This window comes from Numenius arquata, chromosome Z (assembly GCF_964106895.1).
Source record: "Numenius arquata chromosome Z, bNumArq3.hap1.1, whole genome shotgun sequence".
In the NCBI taxonomy this organism is placed as follows: Eukaryota; Metazoa; Chordata; class Aves; order Charadriiformes; family Scolopacidae; genus Numenius; species Numenius arquata.
In genome coordinates this window covers 16059541-16083338 of record NC_133616.1, presented here as the reverse complement: position 1 = coordinate 16083338, position 23798 = coordinate 16059541, and the positions used below count along the sequence as shown (strand labels likewise).

Genomic DNA, 23798 nt, shown 5'->3' with positions numbered 1-23798 from the left:
CCAAATGACATCCTCTTTCTGTCATTTTGAGATCTGTGTCTGTAAATGCGTATGCTGCTGGAGAACAGACTGGTTGTAACTATACACTTTGGGATTATTTTTGTCCCGTGGTATTCCGTCAACACTTACTAACTGTCCTGATATATGTAACTGTGAAACCGGGTGAGCCTGACATCTCTGAACACCTGAAAACTTTGAACTTACTAGAACAGCTAATGTCTTGGATATACATAATTTACCTTGCTTTAAAAGTTCTGTCATGTATTTTATTTCTGAAAGTTAAAGAAATAATACTTAAACACAAGTGTGTTGTTCTTCTGTACATTTAGTATCACCCAAACGAGGAAAATGTTTTTAGCTTTAAGCAAAAATACAGAATTGTCTAGAGAAAGAAGCTTTGCACAGCAATGATTGATGCACTTTTATCATTACTGGCAGCTTCAAGATCTTTTAAGTTGTGCAGGTTGTGCAGATTTTCTTGAACTATGGCACCTAAGTGGGTTGATAATGAGCTCATAATAATTCCTGGAGAAAGCAGCCAAGAGAGAAATTTTGTTGGGTTCAAGTGAACTGTATATATTCCTAACCTCACAGAGTATCTCAAGTTAGAAGAAACCCATCAGGATCATCAGGTCCCACACCCTGCTCCTCACAAGAGCACCTAAAACTAAACCACATGACTGAGAGCATTGTGCGGAGGCTCCTTGCCCTCTGACAGGCTTGGGGCCGGGATCGCTTCCCTGGGGAGCCTATTCCAGGGACTGACCACCCTTTCAGTGAAGAACCTTCTTCTCACGGTCAACCTGCACTTCCTGTGGCACAGCTCAGTTCCATTCCCTCATGTCCTGTTGCTGGTCACCAGAGAGAGGAGATAGCACCTTCTCTGCTGCTCCCCATGAGGAAGGTGGACATGGCCATGAGGTCACCCCTCAGCCTTCTGGTTGTGGGCTGTGTTGATCTCTAGAAAGAAAGCTGGAAGAAAGAGACTTTCCTTTCAGCAAATTAGTCCTCTGACCAGAGGTTACTAGCCCTGGTGATGATTACTGGATTACTTACTGCTTGCTTTGCTTATGAATTGACTCTTAATGTTTAAAAAAAAGAGGGGAAAAAAGAAAGGCGAAAAGGGTATGTGTGGAGGTGGAAGTAGTTAGTAATGGAAAAGTTGAATGGAAAGACAGAGATGGAAAAACTAGATTAGACCCAACCAAACAAGACTCAAAAGATGCCAGACATTATCCCTTATCTAGCAGATTCCTAACACTTTTAGAGTCTGTGGTCAAAATTTGTATTTGAACTGAACAGGGGAGACATCATGGATATTAATACAGATGTACTTGGCTAATTTTTGTTTATAGCGGCATGCCGATTTAGCTGTCTTAGAAATGGTGCTGTTCTGATATGGTGTGCCTCTAGTAACTAAGCAGCACTTTATAAAAATTAATCCAAGGTACTTGCTCCTTTTACTTATTTGTATCTATTAGTAACATTTGGTCATACTTGTCTGCTGTGGGTTCGAGTAATAGCTCAAAATAAGTTTGAGGTTTGCTTCAGATCCATCTTGTTTCATTTTGCACCAACTGATGAGCTTTAGTGAGCAAAGAGGTGAACTGGAGGCATGTGCCAGCTTCACAGTCTGTTCTGTGGCTCACCTGGTCAGAGCTGCCTCAGGAACAACTGGATTGTTGCACCCAGTCTTAGGTGTTGGACTTGCACCGTAAGCTGTGTTAATTGTGGGTTATAAGAGATACTGGGTTTATATAAATACTTTAGAGAAACTGATTTTACTAAAATGTGTTATAGAATATTTGGTCCTTCATATGTTTTTCATCACTGTATTCTTTGAAGCAAATATTTCTGCTCTTGAAAATAAGCAAAAAATATTTGTATTTATGCACAGAAACTATTAAGGGTCTTTATTTATTGTATGTGAGCTTCATGAGTTTATTGTATCTAGTAATATATGTAAGAAAGATGGTCAATATTATGGTATCACCTTTCAAATGTTCCTTGGATTCACAAAAGGAGATGCACATTCTCTCTCTCTTCCAGTGTGTGGCTTTGCAGTTGCCATGTAAGGGCTGTAAAACTGGAATTTATTCAGAGTAATGCTAAGAAAGTGGAAGATAGTTGCCAAAGATTTTCTCCATGTTCATGGGATTAAGCACTATGGAATGATTTCCAGAATTCGGTGTCATAGTGGATAATGTCACGGCATTGAATAAAGAAGTATCAAATTCAGTCAGTCCTCTTAAAATAAGGCTGTGTATTCATTCTGAAGTAAGTATATGCAACTCAGAGCATTTAATATTCATACTTTTGATGCCAAATGTGAAATCACGGCATGAGGGTGATAGATTCATAGATTCATAGATTCATAGATTGGTCCAGGCCGGAAGGGACCTCCAAAGGTCATCTAGTCCGACCTCCCCGCAGTCAGCAGGGACACCCCCAACTAGACCAGGTTGCCCAGGGCCTCGTCGAGCTTCACCTTGAATATCTCAAGGATCTGGAATGGAATTTACCATTGTGTCAATAGATGTGAAAAGTATTTATTCTGGAGAGGTATGTTTGTGCCAACTATTAGTAGACATTGTAGGTGCGTCATATTTTTGTTTGCCTAACCTTGCATTACCGTTCTTTGTTCTACCTGCTTTCTGCTCTGTGTATAGCTCAGGTGGTGCCCTGGCAAAATACAAACAAGCTGCTTTCTTATAAAGTGGTCACCTGCAACCTGGACGACATGGTACCTGGTTTGCGTTTAAATAGAGTCTGAACATACAAGATGATATAGCTGTTTGATTTTTGGTTATTAGGAGTGGTATTCACTGAACTTTGATGTTGGAACTGCTGTCTTCTAAAGTGACCTCCCTAGAAGAAGGGAGCCAAATAGGAACTGCTTCTTGCTGCTTGAAGGAGAGCTGAAGTAGTTTCTTTCTAAAAAGCAAATATAAAATGTACAATCTTCTGTAAAGGAATGGAACAGTTTACTTGCAACAGGCAAGGAAACCTGTGTTTTTCTATTATATGGTTAATGATAAAACAACGGTATGTGCTGTGGATTCTTCATCCAGAAGAACACTTGTGCCTGCCACATCTCATGTATGGGCTCCTGAACGTGTCGGTCTGGGAGGACTTGCTTTCAGCAGTCTTCACCTCAGTCTCCAACTGTCCCAGATTACTATGTATGCAATTTAGGGTATAACTTCACAGTTGACTAAGGCAGAAGTAGTGTCATTTGGTCAAACAAGTGGCTAGGCACATGTCCCTAACTGCATGTTCCCATCTTTAGTTGTGTTAATCCTGGAGTCATGTGACGGTTTGGTGTGTGAGGTCACCTCACTTATCCGTCTGAGTGCTGCCCAGTTTTTCCACACACTAGTCTGCAGTTGGATCATGAAGCTGATCTGGATGGCTATAAGCTGAGACTGTAACTTCCTTCTGGAATTGTAATGTGTAAGGTACCCTCAGAGAACCTTCATCTGGCTCTTAGTAAACTTCTGTGCCACCGTAAGAGGCTTAATACAGTTAATTCCCTTGGATCATAGCAAAATTAGATCTACTAATTGGGGTATTGTATTAATCTATGTAGCACTTAGCATTAAAGCTTTTCCTGTTCTTCTGGGATTTCTCTTGAGAGAAAAAACCCCAAACATTCCTGAAAGGATCATGGGATGGATAAGATGTAACATGTAATTGAGAATGCAAGACAGAGGTGTCATGCCTTAGTTTGGCAGGCGTTTCTCTTGGAGGAGTGCTCGTTTATCTTACCACTCATCCTGACACTGCCTTTTAAGTTGTGTCTTTCAGATGAACACGGCTGGGAAGCTCATCTGTGTGAAAAGCCTCCCCACCCCTTTTCCTGTGCTACAGTTGAATGTTCAGCCATGCAAATGCCTGTACTGTCCTTGCTGGGGCAAGAAGTCCGTGGTTTTTGTACGTTAAGCCTGGAGTAGGATGTGAAGTGTCTGTAGTGTTCTGGTTGGGTTGCTGGAAACCTGCTCCCTGGGGCTGTGACTGCGGAAACTACCTTCTTGAAGTGATGTTTAACCAAACACCCTATCCTTTAAAAGCATAGGAAAATAAATATAAGCATACTGATTTTGAAGATCTGTTCTTGTCACAGGTAATTCCTCTGTTATGGTGCACAACTGCTGTAGTGGCAAACCACCATAAGGGTAATCAAGATTTTACTCTCTGAGATAAATGGGAAATCCAAGATTGTTGACAAATTTTCTGACTCCTGTTGTGAATAACTTGCAAGGTAAGTGGAATTCTGGAAGTGCTCACTGGAATTCATTAACAATTTAAGTGCTCTCCAACCAAAAAGCATCATGTTTATTACTTGGATAAATAATCTAGAGTCCTGTGAATTACACATTCTAAAGGTTCTTTAAAATTACATGGGAATCTTTTTGCCATTCCCATAGTAATTAGTTTCAACATAGTCGTTCTGGTTACTGTTGGTACTTAAAGATCTCCGTGCCAAACTTGCTACAGAGGTAGCACCTTGCTGGGTCCTGCTAGTCTTAAGTGAGGACAGGCGTTGGCGCTGAAGGAAGACAAATAAATGACCAACACCTCGAAGCCCTTTCTGTTTGAGGGTTCAGCAGGTTGCCACAGGGTGTCACCAGTGCGCTTAGAATAGTCCGGCTTTTAACGGAGGGTGTTTTGTGGTAGTGATGTCAATCTGAAATGATTGTGTTTCCTGATATTCTGCAAAACCCAGATCATGGAAGTCTTCAGTGAACTGCTAGGGTATGGCTTCAAATGAACAATGTTCTCCCTGAAACAAACCATCAGAATCTTTGAAGGAATATTTGGAGCTGGAGAAATTGAAAGACAGAGGCCCGAGAGCTTTGCAAGAAGCCACTGTGGTGTGCTGGTAAATGCAGGTGATTCAGAGAATGAATGGTTAAAGGTTGTTAGTGTAGATTTAGTACAGCTTGGCAAAGAACAGAGCTCGGAGCACAGGAGCCCAGCATTCCAAGATAAGGAATCGGCCTGGTGTATAAGATAGCAGGAACAGCCTGCATGCTAAGGAGGAACCCAATTGTCTGGGTAAAGTGTCCATCTGGTCGGGACCAGTTTCGCGGTTTGGGGTCCAGCCAGCCCAGCATTCTAAGCCAAAGGTAAAAGTACACGGTGAAGAAGACTATGAGCCTTCCTCCAGAAGACCCTGGCCCACGACCACCAGGCGACAGTATGCATGCGGCAAGGGGAGGAGACTTATGAGTTCCTAGAAATAATTAGAATAGTAATGCCTTTTCTTAGAATTAATTATAATAACCCAGCCCACATTAATGAATATGTATGTTTTTTATCATAAATAGATGCTTGTTTTACGAGCCGGTGTGCAAGTTTGGAGGAGCGATCCCCCTTGCACCCGGCGCCGCAATAAATATACCTGCTTTATAACTCTCTGCGAGTTGTAGGGTTTGTTTCCGCGCGTCACAGGGAACCTGCTGCTGAGGCTTAGCAGGCTTCCAGGCTCCTTTTGAGTATCTGTAGAACTGGGTTTAAAATCAGACACTCATACTTTACCAAAACCAGGGCAGACCTGAAGGAAAACCTGACATTCTAAGATTAACTGCTTTTTAAAAAGATGGATGAGTGAATGGTAAGGGTTCATTTTAAACCACCTTATAAAGATTTAACAACAAAAGTTTAAGATTTTGGCATATATCCCATGTGAAAGTTGTGTTACCTTCCTTACCATTTCTTCTATTCATTTGCCTGCAACTGAGAAATTAAATGTCACAGGAAATGACTGTCTGCTTTTCCTATTAGATGTGTAAGTTTTGGACCACTAAGAATATTAACCAAGGCATTGATGAGCTGCCCACTGTAGCGGTGAAGCGGTTCTGAACTCCAGACAGCTGTTCCTCCAGCAGCTGGATGGACTAGAAGAATTAGGCAAAACGATTCAGGCGAGAATGGATTGGCACCTGGTTTTGTCAGCGCACGCAGGGAACTGGCTCCCTAGTCGGTGGATGATAAAATAATTGCAAGGGCTTGGATTGCGTGCATGAGTTTGCATGCTAGTGTCTTGTAGCCAAGAAATGGTGCTTGCCAATTAAGCTCCACACCCATTAAATAGATGGCAAAGTCCAAGTTTCAAAGAGGAAACCAGAGTTACTGGTGAAACTTGCAGACCAGGCAGGTGTTGCTTTTCTCCATTTCCAGCCCCGGCGGCTGTCCTGTGGCTTTATTGTGCAGCACAAGCCGCAGTGGGGTACTGGGGGGCGTGTGTGTGTGTGCGGTCTGTTTACTGTGCGCAACGTCTGCAAACACAGCTCTGCATTATCACCTCCAGGCTCCGTTAAGTTGTGTATCAAATACAAGGAAAACGATTTCTTCACTAGTAGTTTTACAAAGCCCTCCTAGCTTCCGAGTGTAACGTACAGTCTGTTGCTGATGAGGTTCACCTGAAAGTACCCTGTGCAGCTTATTAATGTAACGCTGCAATGCAGGATCCGGAAAAGCCTGTTACAGTAGTGCTACCAAACATGAGCTGACTCGCAGGGTGACAGCTGCTCAGGATTCCTGTTTACAGTTTGTTGTTTCTGTAGCTCCTTTTGTTATCTTTACCATTACTCTTTTACACTATCAGTATGGAGTGTAAAAGAACCCCATTCTTTCAGCTTGGCCAGAGAGGGGTGGGGGGAAAGACTTTCCTGTTCTGTTGCATTCTTGCAGCAAAATATTCCTGGTAAAAATGAGGAGTAAGAGATTAGTTAGGTTTTATGAATAAGAATTTAAACCAGCCTTCCTATATATATATATATATCAAAACACAAACATAAGGAATGCAGCTGATGTCTGCCAATACCTGCTGAACAGGCATTTTGGTTTTTCCTCACTCCTGCTGCAGAGGAACGATAAGTCACTTATCCTTTCTCCAGAACTAGGAGACATACTGACTGCCACTGTTGAAGGTTATTACACTTAACTAATTTAGACAGTGTTGATGACAGTGAGCGTGCAGTATATGAACATGAACAGAAGTGCCAAGGATCATGCTGAACAACAGACTTGGTGGTTCTGTTTAAACAAAAATGATACCTTCATTTCAAGTACTGTATAATTACACCTTTTAAGTACTGTGGTTTTGAACCGAGGTGCAGCATTCGCAATGGTCAGAAAGTTTGAAGTTCTGAATTTTTAAGACTACTGAATTGAATTAACTAACTGTTGATTTAGCTGCTGAAATTTCAGTGGCTATTTGTCAGTGCTGTCGTGGTTAATAATTGAATAACTTGCTGTGGTAACTTTAGTTCTCCAATTTTGACCAACTATCAAATGTTTGGTGGCTTCTAAGATGTTCTGCCTAGTTGCTTACCTTATCTTGTAATAATGATATGATAGCCTGACATGATATAGAAACATCTGTATCATTTATATAAAAGCAGGGCAACCTGCCTAAAATATGAAACTGCTATAATGGAAACTGGACTAGTATGAAACCATCAAACAAAAAAATCTCCCCAGCTTGTTTTTCACAATATAGACCTCCTCATCCAATTAGTTTTGGGGTTTTTTTATTATTTTCTTAATTAAGTGAGGTCCTGAATTATACTATGATGCTCATTGTAACAAAAATATGTGTTGACTTTCTGTTGTCTGCTGAAGAGGTCCTTCAGGGATAAGAAACCGCTCCTGCCAAAGGGTTGTTGATTCTTCCTTATTATGTAGCTTCAGGATCCTTTCATAGTTTGGTATCCCCTTTGGTCATAAGCTTAGGACTGTGAAGAGAAAATGTTGCCAGAGTTAGTTGGCAAAGGGATTCCTCAACAGCTCCACAGGTTGTTTCCTTCAAAAATCTTGGCTCTGGGGTTCTCTCATTTGCTTTACATTTCCGTAACTGTCTAGAAGATGGCTTTTTGTTTTTTCTTGTTTGCTTTACAAATTAGTTTTGCCTTTGGTATTTATGTTCAATTATGTATGAACTTTCATTTGCCAAATCCCTGCTGATTTTTAACATGTATAGTTTTCACTAGACCTGTAAGGATCCATTTTCCTTTGTAATGACCTTCCTTTCACCTGAACCTTGCTAATAAGTTGAATATTTAAGTTCACATGGCTTACTAGCGTAATCATTGGTGATGTGAGTGGTAGCCCTTTTGATTTCTCCAAGTTAGATGTATTTCCTGTAAAACCTATGAGTAGATCTTAAAATTGTTGAATATATTGCACAGGAGGTTGTAATTCTTTTTATGTTCTCAGCTGGAATATACTTATAATTATCTAATGTCTTTAGGTCTGCGTTATAAGTTCTATGTCGTTCCTTTATTTGTTTTCCCTGTAATACTCCATTCGTGCAAGAAGATGTAGATGCTATGAAATAATCTTTGACTTTTTAATTTTCTTTGACTTTCCATCCCATAGATGAGTGTCAAGTGCTCTTAAATCATTAATCTAAAAAATAGTTTAGTATTTTGAGTAATACTCAAAAGTACTTAAACACCAACCTCTTGTTTCAGAACTGGGACCTATTAACATGTTGGAGGTAAGTTTAGGTGTTCTGTGTGTGTTCTAATTGCTGCACAGTTTAATGAGCTTTCCCTTCTGTGTGGCTCCGTATGTGATTTTCACACTTCAGTAAATTAATTTCCTTGCTGAATTCCAATAGATCTGAAAGAAAGGCAAATTGCTTGATTTTAATTAGCTACAATCTGGGTCAAGTATAAACAAATTTTTAGAAATTTGTCTAGAAACAAAGTTGTTCACCTCAAAAGTTCTGGTTTTTCCCCCGTATAGGTAAATCAAACATATAAAAATAGCTTGCCTATCTGCTAACTCTTTGGTGGCTTCTTTGGGAAATACTATTTCACTGTATGGGAGTGCTGACTTTGATGACTTACTATGCTTGGTACTAATATAAGTAAGCTGGTGTTATATGGTGCATATAATGATTAACCTGTGGTAGCTCCAGAATGCTTACCTGCTGACTCGGTTTTGGCACCAAGGGCTCAAAACTCTCCCACTATTCACTTGTAAATGCTGCTGAACTTGAACAGTATTTGACTTGCATGCTACCACTGTTAAGCGATTTGCTTCAATAAAGAAAATAAGATCCTATCAAAAATATTCTTGAACTAGATGATCTTTAAGATTCCTTCCAACTCTAACCATTCTACGATTCTCTGATTTTATAGACTTGTTTCATATTGGCTGCTTAGTTGTAGCCCTTGTTGTATGAAGAGCTTGAAGACATCTTAAAAATTCTTTTATCTACTCATTCAGTTATGTTTGGAGTTTTTCTAAGCCAAAATAAGAGGCAGTCCAAAGCATGTGGACTTTGCACAATTTTTTGGAATAATTTTGGGTTTAGGTAATCCATAGCACCTGATAAGGAAAGTTATACCCCCCTAATCTCCTACTTCAAAAACTGTAATTTATACAAGTAGAATTACCAGCTTTGCATAATAGATGTTCCAAGGAGGTATTAATAACACTCATGCACTATACCTACTGCATGCAGGCTGGAGGAAGAGGGCCAGCTGCAGAGGAACACTGTTGGAGTACCAAATAGTACAAGCCCCATGCAAAATAAATGCTGGCTGGGTATGTAACAAGTACTCAAGAGTGAACACTTTGATAGTTTGAGAATGCATACCGTTGGTTTAAAGGAAGATATTTATCAAACTGAAGAAGATAAGCTTCTTTTAGACAAATTTTTCAATGCTTATGGAATTTTTTTCATGAAAGGAAACGTGACTTATGGAATTTGCACATCTAAATGAAACTTAGGTAGAACCCAGGTTCAGAAATCCAGTCCTGTAAAACTTTTCTGCTGATGCTTAGCTGTGGAAGAATACAAGCTGTGCTGTTACTCTGTTTTTCACTTCACTAACCCCCTATATTTTTCAGCTTTTTACACCTGGAACTGCCCCAGACTTAGCTGACTAGCTAAGTATGGTGGATATCCAGGAAGAAAACCCAACCCACAACCTTCCCAACAATGAAGATATCTCCCACACACTTCACTGGCTCTGCAAGGTTTGCCTGGGATGTGAACTGTAATTACCACCATTTTAAAAGAAAATCCGTAAGAGTGGGGTGGCATGGCAGGGTAAATGGACCAGCACCTGCAAGACTGGACCAGTGCTCAGAATAAAATGGACTGGGAGCGCACAAACACTTCGGAGACTTGCAGCATGTGCTTAAAACCTTGGCTTCCTCCTTGTAAATCATCCTGCTGCACGTTCATACCATGACGACTAAGTACAGTGAGGCCAGCAGCTGCGTTGGAGACAGCCTGGAAACAAGATGAGGAGCACCGTGACCTGCAAGAAGTGTGACCTCCTGTCATATGTGTGAGGGGAATTTCTCTTTTCCTGCCTCTAAATGGCTTCTACATTTTTCTGTGAATCCTGTTCCATTGGGCATCATTAGGGCATGCACTGGTCACTTGGGGTATTTTTAGAAAGCACAAATAATGGCAGAGGCATGCTTTGAATTTTCCTTCTATAGCAGCAGCAGAAATTCCAGCAGTTCACATCACGTGGCTGCTTAAACAAGCCTACATCTATTCCAGTAACATTTTCCCACCCAAACATAGCATCCAAGTGCCCTGCGGAGACCATGTGCCAGCTGGAGCCTGGCTCACCCCGAGGGCTATGTGGTGGAAACTTAACCGTTCAACGCCTCTGTCCGTCCTTTCATCCTCGTGATCTTCCAGGGACTGGGACAGGAATTTCAGCCACCTCAAACTTCGCAGGGATACATCGGCAATGGCGCATCTGTGGAAGCAGTTGGGAGCATCGGAAGGAAAAGAGTTAAAAAAAGAAAAACCACCCAATATCCCACCACCACCCCCCCAACCCCCCCTTTACGATCGTAACACGGAGGGGCTCGTCCACCTCGGTTTTCCGCGGGTCTGAGGGGTTTATAAGAACAAAACTGACGGTCTAGGGGTGGGAAGTGGTGGTGGTGGGGCCTGCTTCTGCTCTCCCGAGGCTCCAGGACTGGGGCCTGCTCCCCCCCACCAAGGGACCGCGTCCGGGCCGGGGCTGGACAGCTCTCCGGGGCCGCCGTCTGAGGGGAGCCGGCAGCCGCCGGGGCCCCGGCGGCTGCCGGCTCCCCTCAGACGGCGGCCCCCGGCTTCCCTCAGGCGGCGGCCCCTCGTCCCTCCCCCTCGTCCCCGCCTCAGGCTCAACGTCAGTGGGCGTCGGGGCCGAGCCCCCCACCCTCCCTCCCTCCGCCCTCGGCACGCGCCCTCCTCCTCGCTCCCCTCTTCGCTCGGCGTCGGACAGCAGCAGCCGCCGCCGCCTCCTCCTCCTCCGCCTCCTCTTCCTCCTCCTCCGCCTCGGCCCAGTCCGCCGCCCCCTCCCCGAGCACCGCGCAGCGCGAAGATGGCGGCGTACAAATTCCTCCTGCCGCCGCTCAGCCGCCGCATCCTCCTTCCCGCCGCCCGCCCGCGAGGCGCCGGGGCTGAGGTAAGGCGAGGCGGCGGCCCGAGGGCAGGAGACCCCCGGAGCGCCGTTCGGCCGTCTTCCCTCACAGCGACCCTCTGCCCGACGGGCCTTCGCCGCCGTCGCCCGCCCCTGGGCGGCAGTGACCTTGGCGGGGTCTGGGCCGCCTTCGCCGGGGGCTGATGTCTCCCGCGGGCGGGCGAGGCGGGCGGGACCCCGAGGGTAGGCAGGTGGCCGCCCTTCGGCCCCCCCGCGGCTGGCGTTACCCGCCCCTGCTGGGGTGGGGGGGGGGGCGGGAAGCGTGATGGGCTTCGTTTTTTTTTTTTTTTCCTATGGAAGTGGCGGTTTTGGCCCTAAGGCGGGCCGCGGGAGGCGGGCGGAGGGGCGGGCCTGGCCTTGGCGGCGGGCTGGGATGCAATGACCTTGGGGGACTGGAGCGGAGGTTCGGCTTTGAGGCTTAGTTTTATTTATTTCTTTATTTACGTCCCCTGCGTTTGAAATCGCTGCACGATGACCGTCCTTTCCCCTGTATTTCAGTGTTGCTCTCCCCAGAGGCGGGCTGCAGGTGCGGGCAGGGGGAGTCGAGCAGAGCTCCCGGGCAGCCCCACCATCCGCTGCCATTCATAGCGGTGCCGAGCTCAGCCCTGCTTGCTTCGCTCTTCCTGGGGGGAGCCGCTGCCAAACCTCACCGACCTAATGGTTTCCAGCCCACGTGTCACCATAGCCACGTTCATTTTATGTCTCTTCAGCCAGAATTGCTTCTGTGGCTTTTCTTATTTTAGTTGAAACAGCTCGTCTACTCTCCTTCTCCTGCCTGTGTTTACTCTTCGTGATGTCTTTATGGACAAATAATCATAGCTCTTTCAGTCTTCGTTTTGCTAAGCTGTATTTTGCTCTAATATAAAATTTAGTTTGCTTTTGTTGATCATTTTAGGAGCTTATCTGTCCCCATGTTACTTCTATGTTGAAACTGGGCTGCTAGAACTTGCAGCCCGCTCTTAAGGTCTTAGCTTGCTGCCCCAGTGTGAAGGGGAGTGTGGATGATCCCTGGCACGTTGGTTTCCTGAAAGCCCATTGCTCTCAAACAGCGGAGTGGGTGGGAAAGGGACTGAAAAGAACATATTTGGTATAGAAGGGCAGATATTCTCATTGGAGACACCCAACCTGGGAATGCATGCATATGTAACACGTGCTTCTCCCCACTGTTACAGCCAGTTGGGAAGATTAAAGAAAAGGTGCCATGTGGTCTCTTCAAAATATTTTCTTATGTGTGGGTACGGGGGCATGGTAGTGGCCTGGCCTCCCTCCAGCCCTGGCCCTCCTGCCTGCTTTGCAGCCCTGTTGTACTGGGGCTGCCGAGGCTGCCAGCACTTCATACTCAATTTGTCATGTGCCTACCGAATGCGACCAGAAGAGACACTTTTTTGCAGTCTTACTGCCATTATGAAAAAATGTTTCTGAAATAAATAGTCATGGTATAATTGAGCATAGGGAAGGGTCTTTTTCTCACTTGGCACTGTTCCTTATGACCCATGTGCCGATTTTCCTTTTTTTTTTGTTTTTTTTTTTGTTTTGTTTTAGCCCATCAGAACAGAGGAACATTTTTGTTTTTGTTTTAACCCATCAGAACAGAGGAACATCAGTTTCTCCATTGGGAAGGAGATAAACCTCCATTCAAAAAGGTTTTCTTAATATTCAATATAAACTCTTGTAGCCTTAGTTTTATAAAGAAGGCAGTTTGTGCAATCTTGAAACTGAGCCAAAAATTATTGCCAACGTTGAAACTGGATCTTAAGGCAACTCTGTAGGGAAGAATTAGGCTATTGTCTTTAAAATGTGTGTAGATTAGCGTGTTTATTATTTATTTACTCATTCTTCTCCTTCTTTCCCAGTTTAAAATTTTTCATTTTTACTGTTAAATTAGAAGTGGAAACACCAGTAGGTAGTATTTTAACTTCCAAATACTCTCAATTTATGGAGACTTGGTCAATGTAATGACTTAAACAGCAATTACTCTTGTTGCCTTGACAGTACCAGATTAGTATTAATCCATGGTAGTATTAGCCAGAAATACTTGAAGATGAAAACGAAATGGTAACTGTGACCTAAGAATATAGTAGATGAGTTATGATAGTTACTGTGTAATGGCTTTGCACTGTGAAGTCTAGTTTTGGGGGTGGGATTTGTATTGATTTCCCTCTAGACCTCCCTATTTCATCACTTTGTTGGAATCTCCCTGACCCTGGGCTGTTCGTCAACAGCACAAAGGGCTCTAAGACTGCATTAGAAAGCTGGGGGAAGGTTCAGTCTGTTGACAGGTGTCCCTGCTTACTACAGTGCCAGCACCAGGCTGTGCTTCATATTGTTCCTTGGCCTCCACTCAAATTTTGTGGTGGTATTGGCTATCTGTTTCAGCAATTTCTGGTTATGCTTAGTTTCTGGATTATCTTTGAAGCTACAAGTTGCAATATACAGGTTGGAGGAGTCTTCGGGTTGCTCTGACTTGTGCTGAGGAATTGCATTGGTGACTCTGTTCACAGTTAAGTCACAATTTGCCAGCAGTTTAGGATGGAATTCAGAAATTTAAAATCTGTTTGAATATTGTCAAATTGAGGCAGCTCACATTAAGCCTAAAACCTTCATAATATGTATGAATGTCCTAAAATATGGGTGACTTGGGGGATAGAGAGACTAAATAGAGTCTTTGTTTTGAAGACCTGAACCTTTCTCTCCTCCCCACCCCCTAGTGTTTAGTGTTTACAGTAGCAATATCTTAACTTCACATATTTTCCCCCTTATCTAGCCAGAGCGATGGTCATCACTATAAACCTACTATATAATGCTTTATTGATTCACGTGTTTCTTTTAATGTTGTTCCAGATTTGTGGATACTATTTTTCTACCAGCTGTCATCGCAACACCAAATTTTATACTGATCCTGTTGAAGCTGTAAAAGATATACCCAATGGGGCAACTATACTTGTTGGCGGTAAATATTTAGATTCTTTATGGATGCAATCATACGTTCTATTAATGAGATACCTTTTACCCTTACCGTGTTTCTTTTAATATTAACTAGTTCAAGAATCCATGTAGGGGTATTTTAAACAAGTGAATTCCTACTCTGCTAATGAGGAGCAGACTCTTTTTAGTGAGAAAATCCCAGTTTGTGTCCTTGGCTGAGGGAGAAAGCCCACTAGTGAAGCGTTTGACTTTATTTGTGCCAGGTTGAACGCAGAAAATCACCTTGAGCTTTTTCAAGGTCTTTGCCTTATTATTTCGGATGGTGAAGAAATAAAATCTGGTTTGATTATTTTTATGGTAGCATTCTCTATATTCTGTAACTGCCTAGTTGCTGGGTCTCTCTGACCTTGAACAAATCGCCTAACCTGTTCCTAGCTGTAGGAACTGAAGATAACACTTATCTTCATTACACTAAATGGTTACGTGTAGCATTTCCAAAAGAGTCAAGAAGTTATGTCATACTGACTTTCACTGTGACTTGAGCTTTTGAATTTTCTGATGATACCCACAATTTCATGCCGTTCAATCTACTGAAAGATAGTCCATCTTTCTATTTAGTAGGTTATAAGTGATTTTTAGTATTGAAGAAGTAATGAATATAATGTTGTAAAACATGGGAAACCTCACTGGAAATGTGTAATGAGGCAAAATTTCTTCCAGGAATAATTATTATATTTTTTTGCTCTTGCTGTAACAAAAGAAGATATGAGGCTAAGTGCTTGGGAAGGAAATGGTGGTAGCTGTAGTGTTAGAGCCTGGCCTAAGACTTAGGCACCTCAAATGTGGCATGGAATTTCATTTTAAGCATAATAGGTAGGAGTGTCAGGCAATTTGGCATGGCTGGGGATCTGGGTTACTCTGCTAGTCTTCCCAAGAGCGTTATGATTCCCAGATTTTTATCACCTAATTATAGGCTAGGTAGTATGGGAGAGCTCCTTGGTCCTCCTGTTTGACACTGTTATGTGCAGCAAAGAACTGAAGGTTAGTTGGGTAGAAAGGGAAGGGGGAATAATAAGTACAGTGGTTAGGAGACATATCAGGAGAGCCAAGGTCCTGGAGCCCTTCTCCAAAGGCAACTTGTGTGTGAGCAGAACTGTCATGATTGAATGGCTTTTATCCAAACTGGGCAGCATCTAGTGACTGGGAGATTCCAATACTAGAGTGCAGCTCTTCCCAGAAGTGTTGGTTTATTTAATCAACTAGGGAACTTCTGCTGCTGGGAAAAGATTTTTAATTAAACAGGGCATGTTCTCAGAGTTCTTACTAATCTGTGTTGTTTCAAATACTTGTTACATATTCAATTTTCTTTCATGTTACATAGGCTTTGGATTGTGTGGGATTCCTGAAAACCTCATTGGAGGTTTACTGAAGACTGGAGTAAAGGGAATAACAGCAGTCAGTAATAATGCAGGGTAGGTATTCATATGTCTGTGATTTAATAAGTACAGACTAATTATTCTGTTCATGTGAAAAGGTTGATATGCATGAAAAAGTCTTCTTTTTTATCATAAGAATTCTCATATTAACCACACAGCTTTGTTTGAAAGTGTTATTTTTTGGAATGAGCCCAGAAAGTACAGTACTGTATGTATACTCAGCTTTGTCAGGGAGCAGTTGTCACTGTTGTAGACAGTTGGAATTATGTATATTTATATATACTTAACTGGTTGACAGTAAGTGAAGATTCTGACTTAGATGCTTTAAATGTAGTATTGGTGATTTTTGTGTGTGTGTGTGTAGTTAGGAATATCCTTTTAACTACAGTTTGGTGCTTTCTGACCCTCTTATTGTAATTCTGTTACTTAAAAAAATCTCCAAACACAACGAAAGTGGAAATTATGATGAAAGAATGGAGAGCCTCTTTAATGGGTCTTGGCATTTTTGATTTGTTTTTTTAAATGGTTGCCCATTAAGAAATTCATGTGGAGTTGACAGAGAGAATAATTCTTTTACGTATAATAGTGCTAATTTTTACACAAGCTATTCATTTTAGTAGACTGCACAATACCTAATGATCATATAGATTCATATAGAGAAGTAACTACAGCCACTTCTGTTGAAGTGCATTGTTAAAATAGAAATGAAATTAAATAAAAATATGGATATTCAGAATATTTGAAATTAGCCTGGTCAATAAAACTGATATTCTGTTCCTTGGAGTATTATTGAAAGACTAGCATCTGCAGGTGGCCCTAACCTGGGTTTGGTGACTTATCTTATTAAATATCACCTTCAGCAACTTAATAATACTAGTGTAATTTAGTTCACTGTGAATTTAAAGAATATTGGAAGACTGGTGTCTCGTGATGGAATTGTACTTTCTTTAGCAAATTATCTTTGATTAGGGAGCTCATCCTAAACTCTACTGTCTTGTGAAATAAGAGTCTTCTCACAGCTAGGTGTACTGTAGCTACTGAATGACTTCTTTGCCTCAGTCTTCACTGGCAAGGGCCCTAACCACACTGCCCAAGTCACGGAGGGCAAGAACAGGGGCTCTGGGAATGAAGAAGCACCCACAGTACAAGAAGACGAGGTTCGAGACCTCTTAAATAACCTGAAGGTGCATAAGTCCATGGGACCTGATGAAATCCATCCACGGGTCCTGAGAGAACTGGCGGACGAAGTTGCTAAGCCCCTCTCCATCATATTTGAGAAATCGTGGCAGTCTGGTGAAGTTCCCACTGACTGGAAAAAAGGGAACATAACTCCAATATTCAAAAAAGGAAACAAAGAAGACCCGGGAAACTACAGGCCGGTCAGTCTCACCTCTGTGCCTGGCAAGATCATGGAGCAGATCCTCCTGAAATCCTTGCTAAGGCACATGGAGAATAAAGAAGTGATTGGAAACAGCCAACATGGCTTCACCAAGGGCAAATCGTGCCTGACAAATTTGGTGGCCTTTTACAATACTGCCACAGACTTGGTAGACAAGGGCAGATCGACTGACGTCATTTACCTGGACTTATGCAAAGCATTTGACACTGTCCCGCACGACATCCTGGTCTCAAAATTGGAAACTCATGGATTCGATGGATGGACCACTCGGTGGATAGGGAACTGGCTGGATGGCCGCATCCAAAGGGTTACAATCAATGGCTCAATGTCCAGGTGGCGGCCAGTAACGAGTGGTGTTCCGCAGGGGTCGGTACTGGGACCAGTACTGTTTAACATCTTTGTCGGTGACATGGACAGTGGGATAGAGTGCACCCTCAGCAAGTTTGCTGATGACACCAAGCTCGGTGGCGCAGTTGACACGCTGGAGGGAAGGGATGCCATCCAGAGGGACCTAGACAGGCTGGAGAGGTGGGCTCGTGCAAATTGCATGAAGTTCAACCAAGCCAAGTGCAGGGTCCTGCACCTGGGACGTGGCAACCCCAGGCACAAATACAAGTTGGGTGGAGAATGGCTGGAGAGCAGCCCCGAGGAGAAGGACTTGGGAGTGCTTATGGATGAGAAGCTCAACATGAGCAGGCAGTGTGCACTGGCAGCCCAGAGAGCCAACCGTGTCCTGGGCTGCATCAGGAGAAGTGTGGCCAGCAGGTCTCGCGAGGTGATTCTGCCCCTCTACTCTGCGCTCGTGAGACCCCTCCTGGAGTACTGTGTCCAGCTTTGGAGTCCTCAACACAGAAAGGACATGGACCTGTTGGAACGGGTCCAGCGGAGGGCCACGAGGATGATCAGAGGGATGGAGCACCTCTCCTATGAAGACAGACTGAGAGAGCTGGGGTTGTTCAGCCTGGAGAAGAGAAGGCTCCGGGGAGACCTTATAACAGCCTATCAATACCTGAAGGGAGCCTACAGAAGAGCTGAAGAGGGACTCTTTGTCAGGAAGAGTGGTGACAGGACAAGGGGCAATGGTTTTAAATTGGAAGAGAAGAGATTTAGATTAGATATAAGGAAGAAATTCTTTACAGTGAGGGTGGTGAGGCACTGGAACAGGTTGCCCAGGGAAGTTGTGGATGCCCCATCCCTGGAAGTGTTCAAGGCCAGGCTGGATGGGGCTTTAAGCAACCTGCTCTAGTGAGAGGTGTCCCTGCCCATGGCAGGGGGGTTGGAACTAGATGATCTTTAAGGTCCTTTCCAACTCTAGCCATTCTATGATTCTATGATTCTACTGGGGTTGCACACCCCAGTTGGTAAGGAATTTAGTTTGTGAGCATTCTTTCAGTTTGTTTTTTGTTTGGGTTTTTTGTTTGTTTGTTTTTTAAATCTTTTATAATGTTGCTTGCTTTCAGCAAATGGTATATTTTTTGTGAACTTTACTTTTGAATGCTGTATTTGTGATGAACTAATAATTTCATATTGTTTTCATGGAACTTCATTAATGCTTGCAATTATGAGCCCTTTCCTTGGGTTGTATGCCTCCCATCTGTTCTGTAGAAGCTCAGCCTTTATCCAATTTCACAACAAGAGCCTTTAAGGAGGGAAAAAAATCACTGGGAAACTGTTTTCTTCTGTACCTGCATTAGAATAAAAGAGAGACAAGTTTATGTGAGCCAGAAAGGTTGTTTAGATATAAAGAACTTTGTTCTTCATACGAAATGAAAATAGATGTCAAACCTTGCTCCTTCAATTCCTCCAGCCTTGCCAAAGAAGTGGATTAGGTGGGATTTATCTAATAATGCTTTGTGCTTTTTTCAGCTGCATCTTTGCGTCTCCCATGTGCTTTGTCCATAGATTTGTATCCCAATCTGTTTTGTTTTTAACCCAACTGTATTTAACATAAGTTAAAACCAGAATACCATTCAAAAACTACAGATTTAGTTTTTATCTCTCTCTCCCCCAAACTTCTGAGGCCAAAGTTCACAATACGTTGATCTTCATTTTTTCCAGTGCCTCATGCTTGCCATTGCACATTCACTGGGTAACAGATATAGTTTGTTTTGGTATTTGGCACACACATAGTCATATTCAAGCTCCTTAGACTCTTGTGGGAAAGAGCTTCCACTGGATGATAAAAAGGGGAGAGAAAGAGATGGATATAATTGAGTGGAAAGATTAATCACTTAGAGTAGAAATCATTCACTTTCTTCATACTCTTACTTCTGAATGACACACATCTATGTAGGTGAAGAGATTGCACAGATGCTCCTGGGAGGGAGGTGAGGAAAAGTGAGAAGAGAAACATTGTGGAATAGAATGGAGAAGATGATGCTTTGTATTGTGTTCTGCATATAGTTGTTGTTGGTAAACGATAGAATTAATTTAGCTGAAAATAATGCTAACTTTCCTGAAAATTCCTTGGATTTTGAGGCTGGAGTGATAACTGTAAAACATTTGGTTGCTGGTGGGAAAGCAGAATTTAATTATTTTTTTCTTGAAACTATTTTTCCATGAACATTCATGGGAGTCTGGTAAGCTTGTCACAGAACAGTGTAATGATTTGAAAATGCCCGAGGGCATGTAGGCTTTTCATAAGTCTAGTTTGTTAAAAATCCTGGTTTTGCTCTCATGCTGAACATTACAATTTCTTTTAAAATTAAATTAATAATAAAATTTAGTCTTAATTGTTTTTATTTATTGTATTACTATTATATGGAACTTAGCCTTCTATAGTTTGGTAGAGTTTGGGAATCAGGCTAAAGCACAGATGTCATCATTAATAAAGTGAGAATCCTCATAACAGTGATACCATTTAAACATCTTCTTGTCAAAAGTATAGCCATATTATCGAGTATTGCAATGCTAATAAATAGATTTGAAAACTGAAGTAGCCCAGCAATCATACACCCCTCAGCAGTAGTATTCAAAGGTTGAATTGTTCCTGTAGTCTCAACGTGTCAGGTATTTTGTGGGACGAGTAATTTCTCACTTCCCAAGATGCCTCAGAATCCAGTGTGTTTTGCTTTGGCTCTGTTGTGCTGCCGCTGATGATGCCCTTCTGTATTTCATCTTTCTGACTGCAGCTGTTTTCTCTTTTCCAGCTCTGCCAGCAAACAGGAGGTAATTGGTGTGGTTAGGTTTTCTTATCCTGCAGTGGGGCTAGCAGGCAACTTGTAATTGGAGCAGGGAAGGAGCCAAGTACATAGACAGGCAGCCTGTTCTGGAGAACAGCGCAGCTTCATGGATTAAGGTACAGGTCTTTCAATATGCATGAACCACAAAATGTATTACAGAGCTATCTGTTTATAACTAAAATAGCAACAACAGAGACAGCGCTTCACTTCCATCTAGGACAAAGTAGTAATTAGGAGGTCCTGAAGCACTCTTACCAACTCTCTTTCAGCTGGAAAGAAGGTTCAGCAAAGTCTAGAAATGCTTGGCAGTGTCTGGAAACAACCTCAAAGGAGTAGTTGTTCACAAGTTCACACCCTGCTGTTCCCTGTGCTGCAGGAGGAGATTCCTCCTGCAAATCCTTGTTCAAGTCACGTAGTTGCTGGCGGGTAAAGTCCTTGTTTTGGCCTGTGAAAGGCTTGCCAAGGACAGGTTGCGTGGTAGTGTATGGGCTGCTCTCAAGCACCCTAGTTAGAAACATTGTACTGCTAGACTTACTGCCTGTTGCTGTGCATCCTGCTAGTGCGTGTGCTGTGTGCTAGCTAGTGAAGTGACACCGTTAAGGGTAGTTACTCTTTTGCCAAGCCAAACAAGGGAACGTGTTTGAGAGGGAAGCAGTACAAATATCCAGTATCTCTGGTGTTTGCTCAACTTGCTGCAGGGGAAGTGAGCTTGTGAACGAGGGAGATAGGGAAAGATACCATGATGGGTGGATGTGCTTCTAAAATACAACCTCTCACACCTTCTCTTATAACTTGTTTTGCCTATGTTGTTTGTATTTTAAGTATTTCTTTACACTGTGTTATTATAAGCCCTTTAATGTAGAGGATTCTGTCTCAGTAAGCTACTAAAATCCATTTTCTTAAATTTTTGCTGCATTATTGTTCCAGTTAGGTTCACTCCACATACACCAGTAGGTCCTTATTTTAAAACTTGATTCAGTAAATTCCTGACATGGTTGTGGTTAGTATACAGTACCTTCTTGCCCGTGGCTGTTTTTTCATCTACTTGTGACTTCGTGGTATCTTGTTGCATACTAATTTCAAGCTAGAGTAGACTTGGATGTTTCAGGTCAGCTTGCGCTAAGACTTCCCAGATGCAGGTTAGCAGACCTATTTTTTTCAGATTCTGTGTTGCAACAAAAACTATGTTCTTGTCAACACAGCCTAATATTTAAAATGAAAGTTTAAGAAGTTGGCACCAAATTATTATTTTTAATTAATTTTGCTTAGTGAAATAGATAACTATTTTTTGGTATAATCACATCCTGAAATCAACACTTTCATTCTGTTTCTACCACCTCAATAGGCTGAATCTGTACTTGGTGAAAATGAAGTCCGTTACTTGTAGTAGTTGCACATGTGGTCTGACTGCTGCATGAAATGAGCTACTTCCCTCTGGACTCTGTCTGCTTTTAAGACTTAAATGTGCATTCTTTTTGAATGTTTACTTGCAGTAAAAGTAGAGAAGCCACAGTTAATATCTTAATTACTAATCACCTGGGTAATCATCTAAAAGGAGATTGACAGCATGCTGTCAGATTATCACAGATTCAGACTGTCTGCTGAAAAGGCATTACCAGGATTTTGAACCTTTGGTCTCTGTGCTCCGTTTGAAGAAGTTCCTTTTGTGCTAACAATATTACGCGTTAGTAAGGAGAAAACAGCTTTGAGATAAATGTTTGAACTGTTGGTCATGATGCCCGAGTGCATTGTTATTTAGTTCTATTGAACATAATACCTGTGTTTCCTAATGGGCTATTTGCAGTTGCCAAATCTCCAGATAAGGCACTACTCTGTGGCATCAGATGCAATGGTAAGCTTACAGCACCTCATATTCTGAAGCACAATAGTTATTTGTATATTCTTAGCAATTAAATATTTTGAATTTAAGGCAGGATTAATAAATGTTATGTATGTTACAGTTTTAAGATTATCTCATTTTTCAGTCATTGCTTTGAATTGTGTGTTTTGAATTGTATGTTAAAAACAAAATGTCTGACATCTTTGCCACAGACTCCCTGTTTGTTCTTGCATATGTAACTCCTATGGCTTAATTCCATCCTTATCATTACTGTTGTACATATGTATGTTACATATACTTGCATATATTACTTACATATATTACAAATACTGGGAGGTGAAAGTTGCATTCCAAATTCACAGAAAGTTGAGAATTTTTTTCACATAGTATCAGGTGTCATGAATTTAACACTCCCTTGACTCAGAACTAAAATGCAACTGAAAAATTCTATGAGGTACTGGGAAGAAAGCTTGTATGTACATAAAGATATGATCAGGGTGATGCTCAGAGTATCTTACATTTTGTGTGTCATTTCTGTATATGCATAGAAAATTCTTTAAACATCCCAAATTAAATATACTTTCAGAAGTTAAATATAAGGTCACCAGTGACTCTTATCTCACTTGGTGGATCCTGCACATAGCAAGTTGTCAAAATAATGAAGCAAGGTGTGTAAGATATCTTCAGTGTTGAGTTGATTATTTGAAACACTTTACCTTTTTTTTATTAATTTCTATTCCTTATAAAGAGTCTAATTAGATACTTTATTACAGTTGTTAAATTGGTGACTCTGTCTGCACTGCAAATCCCTGGAGATCTGACGAGGTCATCTTGCTAATTTTACTGTAGAGGTTATTTAGGATTTTGGCAGGGCGAATTGTACTAAACTTTGCACTGCATGGAACTATTGAGAAATTGGCTGTGCATATGACTTTCTGGTTGTGATTACAATTAAGGAAGACAAAATAGGTATAGAACTCAGCGTGGTCGAGGAACTGTGTTAACTTGGTTTTAGAAAAGTGACAATAAAAGTTAAACCTGGCTTTCAGCCAGAAGACTTTTGAAGTATGATGCAGTCATGATGAAATTAAAGTATTTATTGGATTGTCTCTACCATATAACTTCATTGTGAAGGAAAAATATGGTAAATTTTTAAAGTTCTGAACAAAATGGTTTTATTTGTTGTAATAAAAACAGAATATGCCATTTCATAGCAGAAGGGAATGTGGAAAGAGGAGACCTTGCTGCTGATGTACCCATGCAATGTACAGTACTTGTCCTTTTCAAAAATTACCTGCTTTTGCAGTCTTTTGATGGACTTGGCCTGTATGTCTGCATCCATCATTCCTGCAGGAGTGGAGCGTTTGGAGGAAGAATGCTGCCATTTTGCTGCGAGGCTGGAGCTGAGATTAAGTTATCAGAGCAGAGAGGATGGGGTTCCCCTAAGAAGGCTTTATTAGTGGAGGGAGAAGAGTGCAGTGCAAACACTGCAGAGGAGGAGCAGAGGGAGCTTAGGGCTCAGTCGTGCCAATTTGCACACAGGGCTTTGTGATTCCTGGCAGC

At 42.1% G+C, this 23798-nt stretch overlaps 1 protein-coding gene across 1 annotated transcript in view; it reads left to right on the top strand.

Annotated features, from left to right (window-relative positions):
* Window positions 1-11168: 11168 nt before the first annotated feature.
* Window positions 11169-23798, top strand: part of OXCT1 (3-oxoacid CoA-transferase 1) — an 87258-nt gene continuing 74628 nt past the window's right edge. The window contains exons 1-3 of the mRNA XM_074166867.1: window positions 11169-11438; window positions 14295-14403; window positions 15760-15850. Of these exons, the coding sequence (XP_074022968.1) occupies window positions 11355-11438; window positions 14295-14403; window positions 15760-15850 (284 nt within the window). The 5' untranslated portion in view covers window positions 11169-11354. The remainder of the gene's footprint in view (window positions 11439-14294; window positions 14404-15759; window positions 15851-23798) is intronic.